Genomic DNA, 12,908 nt, shown 5'->3' on the forward strand with positions numbered 1-12,908 from the left:
TCAACATGGTGCCCTGGTGGGGTAAAGTTGCCACTCATGGACGGAAACGTCTCTGATTTATCTCCAGCCAGGGAGCTTCATCACATATCTGGAAAATATGTGTGGAAAAAAACAAGTAGGCAGCTTTGATGATACCTTTTTATGAAATTTTATAGGAGGGCTTGAACAGCAGAGACATCAAAGATTTGAAGGAACCAGAGGCATTCATGATTTTATTTGTAATACATGCTGACTAAGTGATTGACTTACAATTCTCTTAGTATTTGCTGTAGTTATTCATATTTCTTCTTGCTTTTCAGACTGCCGAAAGAAACTTTCACTGAGATATTTCACCTCGTGTCAGCATCTCGTGGAACAGATTCTCGACAATGAGGTTTTGATTTCCACCTTACAGTAAACGTGTTTTTGTCCTTTTCCCTTCAGGTGTTGGTTCGTCCACTGTTGTGGCGTTTTCAGCTTTCCTCAACGGCCGTTACCCCCCTGCTGACCTGACCGGAGATGTCACCGTGTCCTACAGCTCACCCACAGGTAAACACACACACACACACACACACACACACACACACACACACACACACACACACACACACACACACACAAGCTTCATGCCGATTTCCATGTGTGTGAGCTTAGTTCCAATCAAAACTTTTATTTTAGCAGAATAAAACATCCTGACAGCTTGATTTTCCAGAAACATTGGTCGAGGTAACAGTTAGTTCCTGTTTTAAGACGGAATAATTCAATCAGACTTGTCACCTTCTATTTTTTGTGACTGATGCTCTGTTCCAGACAGATACAGTGTTTATATCTGGCCGAAGATCTACAATTCAGAGCCATGTCTTTCAGTTAAACCCCAGACTTGCTGTCACAGAATTAGCATTGATGTAAGTTTCATTATAAGTTAAGCTGCAGTCTGAAGTGCAACATCTCGTCCAGTTTTTCTGAAACTTTGCTGAATCCCAGCTGCTAACAGAGCGCCCACTTGACGTAAGGACATCTGGGCTCTTTCCAGACGAGCCCGGTTCATCCCCCTGCTCACTCCAGGCATCTGTTTCCAGGCCCTGCAATATTTTCTGGAAGATATTACTTTCCCCTGCAAACCAACAAAACCACTCTTTATTTCAAATGTCACAGACGTCTTTCTAAAAAAAAAAAAAAAGAAATACAGATTTTTGCATTCGCTCAACAGAGCAGCTCATGAAAAAAATCCTTGTTTTCATGCTATTGTTTCCCTTGGATTACATTTGCTTTGGCAGGCCTCCGTCGGTGGAACCGTTTCCCCTCCCCAGAAGCACATTTAATGTGAAATGTCTGGAAATATTGGGAAGTGTTTCTTTTTTGATGGGCTTTATTGTGGTGCTAAAAATAGCTGAGAATAAGGAGCATGTCAATGGGCCTTGGAAGCCAAGCAGCTGGGGTAGAGCATGTAGGGGGGCTGATCCTGTGTAAGACTGAAGGTAGAACTGGAAGCTGGAGGAAGAACAGGATGGAAAAAAGAGTACACAGCTGAGGCAGGCTAGGAGTTGAATGAGAGGAAGGAGGTGAATTATTAGAGGAAAGATAGGAAAGGTGGAGATAAAGGAGGAAAGGTGAGGCCTTAAATCTGGTGCAGTCGGCGTTCTTCTCAAGTTCTTCCACAGCAAACTGGCTTTATGCATGGAGACAGGAAATGACCTTCCTAAAATATAATTTTATGCTCTAGCAATTAAGAATTTTCTTTGCTGGAACAAAGCAGCCAAACCCAGACGCACATTATGTGCAAGTACACAAATTATGTGTTCACATATAGTTGGGAGTGAAGTGTGAAAGTTTCAGATGTGGTGAGAGGTGAAATTCGCATGGTGCTGATCCACCTCAGGAGGTGGTATCTGGGCCATATTATTGGCGAATCGAGCCAGTGTGAATGGATAAGCTGGCTTTGCTTATCGAGATCGTATAATCTGATAACTACACAGGTCCTTCACTCAACTAAGTATTGAGAAATGTCCCACAAAGCAACATTACTTGACCGAACAACAGTAACGTAGTAACTGTAACTGTCTTTGACAACTTATATGAGGAAAAAAAAAAACCCCCACAGCTACGTGGAGAAGCATCTGTCCTCCTGTCTGTCCTCCTGTCTGTCCTCCTGTCTGTCCTCCTGTCTGTCCTTCTGTCTGTCCTCCTGTCTGTCCTACCTACTCTTCGTCACATTTCTGCCCGAATAACAGCGTCTGTCACCGGCTAAAAACTTTAACTCATCGAGTGTTTGTGATGGAAATAAATCACCGCGACCGTCAGCCCTCCGGACCGAGACTTCAGTGAACTTTCACCTGGAAAACCTCCTCCGTCCCCGTGAGGGAGGGAGTCAGACAGCTTCCAGTTTAAAAAAACGTAACTTCGTCACTTTCCAGGATGTTTGGTGGGTCAGGATCTCAGTCACTACACATTATAACAGCATCCATATGATCAGAAACTGTCCGTGGGTTTAGATTGACGTGGGGGACACCGGGGAAACACCTTGAAAACACTCCAACGTCATCATCATGACGTGGACGCCTGTTTAGGAGCCGCAGCGCCGGCTTTCTGTGTGAATTACACGGCGGTTCGTCTTTAAGGTGGAGATGCTTCGCTCTGTGTGAACCACCATCTGTGGAGAATTGGCAACGCTGCCGAGATAATGTGGCGTCGCTGTGTAAAAAGGGCTACTGAACGTCAACGCTGACTGGGCTCTCTTAGTATCGTCTGATAAAACTTCAACATTTGGTTTTATTATGAGTGAGAAATTGCAGGTTTGTTGACTGTTGATAAACCAGCAAATTAAGCTTGAAAGACAAATTCTGATTAAAGCTAAATTACAACACAACACAGATCAAAAGTTAAATGTGATGATATTAATGCCCAGATGCTTCCACGTCCTGACCTTGACCCAGACATGTTGCCTGTGTTGTAATCAAAATAAAGATAAACACACAGGAAAGAAAGAACAACAGTTGGAGAAAAAAGTGAGTCAGAGAAAAATAATTTTACGTGGGCGTGCTCTTAAAAGAGAATAAGTACAGAGCGAATAACAGAAAACAGAACTAATCAATAATGAACAGACCTTTGTAAATCTCATGTCCAAGACCGTGATGAATTTCAAAAGTGAATCTGAAGCCGAGTCCTTTGAGCGATCGCTTACTCATCTCCAAAATAAAGGCAGGGAAAATAAACAGTTTTACATGACGCTGATGCTCCTGACCTTTGCTTTAAATGGACTGAAATCGCCTCCTGCAGTTAAAAAAAAAAAAAAAAAGTAAATTAGCTTCTCATTCATTTCTGTTTTCCCGCTAAGACACTCTGCAGTGATGCAACCATCATGTGGAGGCCTCCATCAGCTGTAAACTCTGGCGGTTAGCAGCAAAGTGGTCATCTTAAGAGTATGTGTGCGGTTTGTAACGCCGTGGTTTGTGTGTTCCTGCAGCGCTAATCTCCATTAATGCCTCGCCTCCTCTCATCCTCTAAATGCTCTCCCGGTATGGGAAGAATGCATCACTTTGTCTCTATCTCTTTTCTTTCATTCTCTGCACCCACCCAGGGGTGATGATTACACCTTAACACCACCTGCCCAGCACAACACCATCCCACCCAGTGGCTACCATGCCCCGTCTTTAAGCCCTACAAAGGCTTTGACATTTAAGAAGACTGTTGACTCCTTAAGCCCTTCAAAGGAGGCTCGACGGAGGCTGGAGTCGTTACAATCTAGAAAGAATTTCATTAGTGCCCCTCTGTGATTTTCCTAACACCCTCTCAATGGCCTTTTCCAAAAAAAAACCCACACTTCAGAGAGATCAAGTGGTCAAGTTGACATTTACAGTTGCATTGTTAGCTCATGCACAATGGGCATTTTCATCCCAGCAGATAAGTTGCGACAGTTGCGGATAATTTCCATAAAACACGGCCAGCCATGATTCATTTGGTTGCTAAGCCAGTTCGTGTGGAAACCTAGGCAGCTAGTTGGCAGTCTTCATTGTTTTCTCCTGTTTTAATGAGCCTGCCAGAGTGACCAGCATCTCCATATGTCGATGTCTCCAAGAGGGCTGCAGTGTTTTCTTAGATTCCCTCCCTGTTTAACTGTCAGGTCTGAAATCCATTTGCACAGAAACTGACTGTGTGGAGGCCAGCTGATGTTGTTGGTGTTTTCTCTGCCAAGAAGAACGTGTTCTCAGGCCTGTTCGCTACAACAAAAAACTGAGGAGCAGATTTTGGTGGAACGTCAGGCCACGGGCCAGGGAACAAGTGATTTGCTTTTGATGATGAATTTTAGCTTTTTTCCCCCCCAAGTGAACTGTTATTTATTTGTACTGAATGAACAAAACTTGGCACGTAGTATTTGCATAGTTATGTATCCGTCAGCAAACGTGCATTTGATAACGTGTTCCTCTGCTGTAACATCAGAACCTTTGAGGCTCGTGCAGCATTAAATTGCAGTTCTATCTAGCTTTAGTAACACTGGAGGTTTTAGTTTTTGATTTATTTACTTTCCCACAAATTAAATTACTTGTAAAGTCTCGTGACTAGTTGATAATGGATTCGTGTTAAGTTCTCTGGTTTGACGGTGATGCAAGTAGTCCTCATCTTCTTGTCTTTTTTTTTTAATGTTTGTGTCTGAATTAACGGATGTGGATTGTTCATGAACTTCTTTATCCAGCTGTCATTGTTAGATACAGAAATGCTTTGAAAGAATGGAGCTACAAGTTTTTCACAACTAATACTCATATTTGTACTCGTGTTTGGACAAATGGTAAGTTGAGAGGTTGAAGAGATTGGATGATACCACATAGGAGATCAGAGGATTAGCAATAAAATACATATTATCATACAGAACCTGGACACACAGACTCATGGACACTTCAGTACAGTGACGCAGGTTCTCAAACCAGGCACATCTGTTCGAGAGTCCACCACCCGATCTGTAGTAGACAGGAAAACAAATGCAGGGGCTTAAAAAGAGAAATTGTAAAAACGCCTTTTCCCACTGGACAAAATGCCCACTAACACCCATTAACATCTGGCTTTTGTCTGTAGTGGGAAAGGGTGCAATCAGCAGTAGTCCTGGAAATGTATCAGCTCCATTTCAAACCGACAGTAATGGAAATATGACACCCAGTGCCATTTTTCAAACCTTTTCTGGTGAAGGCGATGAGGGTAATGAAGGCTTGTCGCCTCAGTCGGTAACTTCTAAGACTCTTCTCAGCCGCAGATTCCATCCATCACACGTTCTGACAGCGTTGAGGTTGAAAATATAGAGACTGAATCAAGAATATTTAAAAAAGAACCATCCTAACATTGTCACTGGCCTCATGCTGCTTTCTACAGTTTGCTGTTTTCCGGCGTCGAACGAGACAAAAAAAGCAAATTCCTCCACTGAAAATGGCGAGGAGTCCAGTTTATCCATGTAAAGAAGAAAACAGCGTATATGCTCTAATTTCTAACTTCCTCCGTGAAGTCTGTAAATCCAAAAACACAGATTTACAAAAAAAAGGGCTTGAGAAAAAGCTGTGATATTTTATTTCTCAGAATTCGTAAAGATTAATCGCAGCACTTTGGTGTTTCTGTAGTCGATCATACATAATAACACCTTGTCAGCCTTCTCGGTTACCTCTGATGTAATAAAGGCTCCCAGTCATGAAACATTCACGTGAATTTCTTTTTTTTTTTTTTCCCCTATCGCTCCGGCTAATGGATCCAGAATCTCACTCATTTCAGTCAGTCTAATTTCTCAGCCGTTACAGGCGATTTTAAAACAGGAAAGGCTGATTGAACACTGGCTGGCAGCCGGCCAGCAGCAGCTACCGTGAGTGTGAGCGCCGCGAGCGCCTTCCTGCTCCATTTGACACGTCTTTTACGTTTAACTGGAGCTTTCACTCAGCATTGATGCTTTTTAGGTACTCCCCCCCTTCCTTTTTGTGTTGTTCCAGCCTTTCATTATTTTTTTGTCCCCAATATAATTTTCTACCCCTCCAGTTTTGCCTTTTCTTTTCTTTTCTTTGGCGGCACAGAGCGGCTAGAAGAGGCTGAGACAAAGTAACGACAGAAGTTAGTGTTTGTTTTAGGGTTAGATAATATTGCTAAATATGAACTATATCTAGAGAATTTGTTGGCTGGATCAGTCGTAAAAGTCCCAGTGTGTCAGCTCAGTTTAAAAATGTCTTGAATGTTGTCCCATATAAAGATTATTATATCTTGAAGAACAACACAGAATACCTAGAAACCTATTTTAATCAAAGTAGGGAGCATAATAATTCACCAAGTTGGCCTCAAAGGTTCATGAATTTAGGAGGCAGTTGGTAAAGCTGATTTTAATAATATCCAACAAATATTATCAGGTTGTTAGCGGTGTTAATGTGATATACTTGACAGGAAATGCTAATCAAAAACAATACGGAGTTATGACAGAGAGAGAGATCGAGAGTTATTGCAGGAAAGAGCGACGGCAGTAAGGAAGTGTGACTTTCATCGGGTTTAATAACATGTGAACCTTCTGACTCAGCACCTCAGTGCCTTTTCATTGGCCTGCAACCTGCCATCTGCTTCTCATTCACCTTCGCAGGAAATCCTCTTCGACCAATCAAATCAGAGCTTAATCTGCCAGACTTCCATGGCTGTGTCCTAAAGGTTAGAGAAGCAGGAGGCTGGCTGTTTAAATCCCCGAGCAGCTGGATAAATCTGGCAGCGAGGGGCCGGGATAAGAGATGCTCTCTCTTCCCCGAATGAAGAAAAAATCAGTTTCACAACAGCGAGTCTTATTTTTATAATTCTGTCTGCCGTTTTTGAACTTGCTTAGTTTGGCAGGATAACAGTCCTGCAGATAGGAGACGAAATCAGATTTTATCTGTTGCATTCCACTTGAAGTACAGTATCATTAAAACACACAGTTTTAGTCTGTTTCTAGTGTCAGAATATCAATACAAGTTTATCATTTTGTCCTTTGGTTTGAATTTTCCTCCAATTGCACCTGAACTATTTGTTAGAATTCTTATTTTCTCTAGATCCTGTCTGACAAAGTTTCAGACTAACATCTTGACGAGCAGCTATTTAATTTTGGATTTCTTATCATATTCGGGAATCGTTTCAGATCGGTTTGGGAGGCTGCTTTCTCCTCCCGCGGTACTTTCCGAGTGTGTGTGTGGGAAGGTTGAACAAAGCGCAGAGTGTTTTTTAAAGTGTGTGTGTATCCATATGCAGGGAGACGGAGGATTGCTCAGGGAATCCCCTCCTCTCTCTCCGAACAGCAGAGTCCAGTTCTCCCAGTGCTGCTTTGTCTACTGGTCTGCAGTGAATTAAACTATATAGGAGTGATACCTCTTTCTGTTCTGTTCTGGTCTTTGATCTGTCTGAATTCTCTTTTTTTAACCTTGAACTTTTCTTCTCTTCTCTGCAGAGCTTAATCCCAAAGGTAAGTGTCTGTAGGTTTGTAGTGCTGGATAGAATAGAGCGAGTAGAAACACACACACACACACACACACACACACACACACACACGCACATACTATAGACAAACACATATACTATATTTATACATTTGCTGTAATTTTGGGACATACATTTCAATAATCTTTTACACAGAAACACACACATAATCGAAGCAACACCATCCGCATTCCAGCACACATACATTACTGTATATACAGGAAGAGACCGCTGCCTACTGTTTATGTTCCTGCAACATGATACTTGGCAAGAGTCTGTACACACACACACACACACACACACACACACACACACACACACACACACACACACACACACACACACACACATTTCCTTACTGTATGGAATAAGTAAATATCCATTTTTATCCTTTTAAACTCTGTGCAGTTTACACAGAAATATCATCTGTTTCACATACACACACAAACGCTTTGAGTCACTTGTTTTACCGCAGAAAAAGACACAAACGCACACACACACACACACACACACACACACACACACACACACACACACACGCACACACACACACACACATATTCCAGCAGTGGTGTTCCTAGTCGTCAGCCAGTGTTTGTTTTAGTCCATCTAAGTTTGTGTGCTCTGATACAGAATAGGATGTCCTGTAATCTATAGTGGGCTTAGAGGCCCTGCTGTAGTATACACACACACACACACACACACACACACACACACACACACACACACACACCCTCCTACAGCCGTGTACTTTGTTTATGCTGGTCTCAATTGCAAATTATGCTCGTATGCATCTATTTTGCATCAGCCAAATACAATTTTGGGGAAACATAAACTGCCACAATTTGAGGTTTTTATTCAGTGTATCAGCCAGAAAACTAAAAAAACTACAGCGGAGGGTTTGGAGCTGGTGTTGGTGGATATGACTAACAGCAGGAGTGCTGTGTAGAACGTCGCTGGTTTCAAGATTAATGAGCTCGATGAAGGAATGAATACTACAGCCTATGAAGGAGAAGTTTACCGCACCGCTTGTTCCATGGAGGCTTCAACAAAACGGGTACTTTAAGAAAGCATATCAGTTCACATGAGTCCTAATAATGGTACCCACATGTATAAAATCACAGTCACATTGGACATACAATAAGAACAATGTATGTATCTTTATATATAGTTGATTAAATCTAGTCTAAATGAAGCCTGTAGGTAATTACGTGATATATATATACATTAATACCACTGAGCCACTCACAACTAGAAACTTTTTGTGGTTCAACTTATCGTTATGAATTAATATCAAAAATATCAATATAAACTATACAAATCGAATTCTGAATTATATGTTGTGTTAATTTTTGCACGAGGTCTCAAACAAAGAATCAAATATTGTGTCAAAGTCAGAAATTCAACTGGCGTAACAACACTATTGTGATGTTAATATTATCTGTTTGACACAATCAGTCTTTAGATTAGTCCCTTATAAACTTTGATATTCTGTCTGCAAGCTGGCATAAAATCTATTTTTTTTCATACTCTGAGGAAAGCAGAAAATGATCCAGTTGTCTTTACGACAGTGACCTCGACAATAACACCACTGGGGCTCAGAGTCGTCTGTTTCCATTTTAAACATGAAGCTAAAGAAAACGTAGTAACCCAACTTAGTACATCCTGTGTTTATTAAACATTAAATGTCGCCTCTATTAAGACTATAGTATAAGAGTTAAGTGTGGGTTGTTTTTGACTTGTTGTTCGCTCATTGTTGGTTCAAACTAGTACAATTTCCTCATCAAATGCTTGATCATAGAGAAAAACTTCGGGTCTCTAAAGTGTCATGAAATAACTTTTGTTGTGTGCTGTTGTTCAGCACTACAGCGTCATTGAGGAAAAGATCTCCGTCATTGTTGCATAATAAAAAACGACACATGACATATTTTAAGACACAGACGTGAATTTTCGGCTACGATAACATTTATCCTTTTATCAGTCATCCAGAAATCCACACCTGCACTTTCTGGCTCTCAGTGGGGCCATTTAATGTAAATCACTAATACAGTAATACAGCTGCACATGACCATGATTTGTTCGTGTGTGTATCACAGAGGAAATGATAAAAAGACACACACGCACATGAAGAATGTGTATGTATGTATGTATTGCATGCAATGCCGACCAACACACACACACACACACTTCATTTGTACACATATATACACACACACACACACACACACACACACACACACACACACACACACACACACACACACACACACACATGGCTGACATCACTGCAGCTGTGGTAAGAACTTGATCCTGTACAGTGGTCCTCTACTCAAATAAACTCTGTGGTCTCTCTCTGTCTTCCACACACACACACACACACACACACGCACACACACGCACACACATAGTTTTCCTGATAATTGGAATCAGCCTCCAGTGAGACAGCAGTACACTGGAGGAGGTACGGCAGCTTTAACAAGTAGCAGCAGCAGCTCAATTGTGATTTTAAGTGTGTTTAACAGTTGACAAAGCTTCATTTCCCACCGTCAGCAGTGGTGGAGGCAATTATTAGAAGTTGAGTCTGGGGTCACATGTCACACGATATCGATGTGGATTCAGGTGCATCTGTGAGATACGGCCAGAATTTGAAGTTGAAAACATTCAGAGTGTGAAGACGACAACAACAACAGCAATGTGTGGACGTTTATTGACGATCCCATGACACCACTTTTCATTGCAAGGAGGGATAGTCCCACTTAGTTTCTGCTGGGAGACGTAAAATATGTGATTTTGTTACTTATACCAATAAGTAAATAATGTCAAGAAATTAAATATTTTTACACATGTTCTCCTCAATAAAGAGAAGAATACCACTGTACACATCAGAATACTCTTTTTGCAGACTAAGATGAGCTTAATTTTCCTTGATATCTCATCGTAAAACACAATCACAATCACCTCTGTTTTTGTGGAAGTACATCTTCCATTCACTGATTAATTTATGAAAATGTTCTGGCTTTATATGCTGATTTCGCCCGCTCATGATGTCAAACTCTCCCTCCTCTCGTCTCCTAGCCTGTGATAATTTATCATCGCTGGGGGCGTAGTCCTGAGCAGAGCTGCTGTAAATCACCTCCATACTTTATCCCCTGACCCCCCGTCAGTCTTGGACACTGAGTTCAGTCTCAGTCGGGAGTCCAGCCATGTTTACTGGTCGGCGTCTGAGCTCTGTTCCCTGCAGTAAATCCCTGGTGATCCAATATCACAGTCCAAACCAGTTCCAGTCTGCTAATAAGGCACTGGGCTAACTCAGCTTATCAGCTAAAAGCAGCTTATTTATTTATTTTGTTTACACCTGTAGGAAGCTTCACATCCCACGCTGCAGATCACAGAGGACTGAAGCTCAGGACAGGCAGTGAATGAAAAGCAGGATTTGTCAGACAAACACAGTAACCTCAGTTTACTGTAACGGAGATGTGGTGTTTAGTCAGTTACTCATTCTTTGGCTTCAGTCTCCCTGAAACATCTCCTCAAACACCAACAGTCGGCTTTGTGTCTTTTTCCACCGTTTCCTGTCTTCCCTCATGTCATCAAATCGACTAAAACTGTGACATTTGACGTAGGCGAGTGATGCAACGTTTATTTATTGCCATGGCAACGCCCACAAGTTGTGATCCGACATTTAAACTCGGCTCCCATCGAGATGACGTGACTCAGGATATGACTTTAGCAGATACAGAACACAATTGAGCAAGTTGGAAACTGTTAAGTGTCTCCATGAATCTTGCGGCTGTTCACGCTGATGAGAAAACATAAAATGAGTCACATAAGAGGAGTAAAACTACAACAGGAGCAGTGTTTTCTCCGTCGTATAAGCCTTTCATGAACTCCTGCATGTATTAGGCTGTAACTGGCTTTCCTGGACCGTACGTTGTTTTCTCTCTGGAACCTGTCGCGGCATTTCAACTCCGGTGAAGCCACTTGCAGTACGAACACTCAGTTAATCACAAACTTGTCAGACAACTTGAACATTTCAAATGTCAGAATTAAACACAAGTCCATGTCGAAGCACCGCTACTTTGAGTTGTGTTCAGTTCTTCCTCAGCGTGTCTCTAAAATTATTGATGTACATTTTTTTTTCTCATCTAATTAACTTGAAATTCAGACAATTTCAAAGTGTTTTTATTCACATCTCCCTCAAGAAATAGAAACTTGAACCTGTTGGTCTCAGTTTCAATAGTAGTTTAGTTAAAGTTGTTCTAAGTATTTACATCCTTCAGCCTTTCCTTGATAAAACATCCAGTCATCCCTGAGGGTGGCTTTTAGCGACAATTAGTAATACAATACAGCGGAGAAAAAATAGAATGAGAATAAAGTTAAAACCGAAGCGGGATAATGATTTTAGGCAGATGTGGTTTGTGGGTTCGTATCAGGTTTTGGGTCGGCGCAGCAGGGACTTTACGTTTATTAATACAGCACGAACACGTTGACTTATGAGAAGAAGTTCTGATAATTTAACACAGTTATGTGTTGTTTTTATAAACTATATGTCACATTTGTTGCTGTATTATATGTATTATATATTAAACATGATACAGCTGTGTGAAGGTCCTAAAGACTCTCACAGATGTGCTGAATGTGACACTATTGAAATGTTTGTCTTGTGAAATGTAATAACACACACACACACTGATACACACACACACACACACACACACCGATACACACTGGCTGTGCAGGTAAATCTGTGTGTGGAGGGTGTAACCTGGTGACGACAGTCTGGGAATGTACAGAGGTGGAGTAGAACAAGACGAGATTTACAACCACACACACACACTCACACACTGGTGACTAGTAAATGGCGATGCTGAATTTGAAGAAATGTTTCCCCTGGCCTTTTTTTTTTTTTTTTTTAGCCTTACGTGACCTCCACTCCTTTCCTCTTTCTCAATTTTACTCTTCCTTTTTTTTTTCGATCCTTCCTCCATCCTCTTCGCTCCCTTTTTTCCTCCAATCCATCATTAACACCAGAGGAAAAGAGTCTCACGTTTTAATGTGAAGTTTCTCACATCTCATCGGTTCAGCCCGTGTGAAGGTACAAACTTCTGGCCTTTTGATGGTGACCGATGTCGGTGCGAAACTCCGCCAATCGTCAGAAAAATCGGGGTAGCGGGTTTTACAAAATGCATGCCCCATTTTCCTTTAATATTTACTTCTTGGTGGGGCCTTAAGTTAAGATCATTCATATGTCTAATGATCGATCAGAGTTCTCAGTTTCACTGGAGTTCATTTAGTTTCAGTCTGGCTGTTTTATATCTGCAGTGGGAGGGAAGTATCACTTATACAAGAAGTCTGTCTAGTCATCCCACCAACTCCATATGTATACAGGATACTTTACCTTTAGTGTTGACCGTTTTCCAAAGCACACCGCGGTGTTTTTACATTTTTTTTAATACTGTTTTTCTTCCTTTGAGGGC

The 12,908-nt window shown here is 41.5% G+C and overlaps 1 protein-coding gene across 9 annotated transcripts in view; it reads left to right on the forward strand.

The window, feature by feature from the left end:
• The window catches only part of bbs9 (Bardet-Biedl syndrome 9), a 170,361-nt gene that overhangs the window by 40,735 nt on the left and 116,718 nt on the right, over positions 1-12,908 (forward strand). For all 9 annotated transcript variants that reach the window (XM_037074039.1, XM_037074040.1, XM_037074038.1 and 6 more), the window contains exon 14: positions 424-528. In XM_037074039.1, coding sequence (XP_036929934.1) covers positions 424-528 — 105 coding nt within the window. The remainder of the gene's footprint in view (positions 1-423; positions 529-12,908) is intronic.

The sequence above is a fragment of the Acanthopagrus latus genome, chromosome 17 (genome assembly GCF_904848185.1).
Source record: "Acanthopagrus latus isolate v.2019 chromosome 17, fAcaLat1.1, whole genome shotgun sequence".
Lineage (NCBI taxonomy): Eukaryota > Metazoa > Chordata > Actinopteri > Spariformes > Sparidae > Acanthopagrus > Acanthopagrus latus.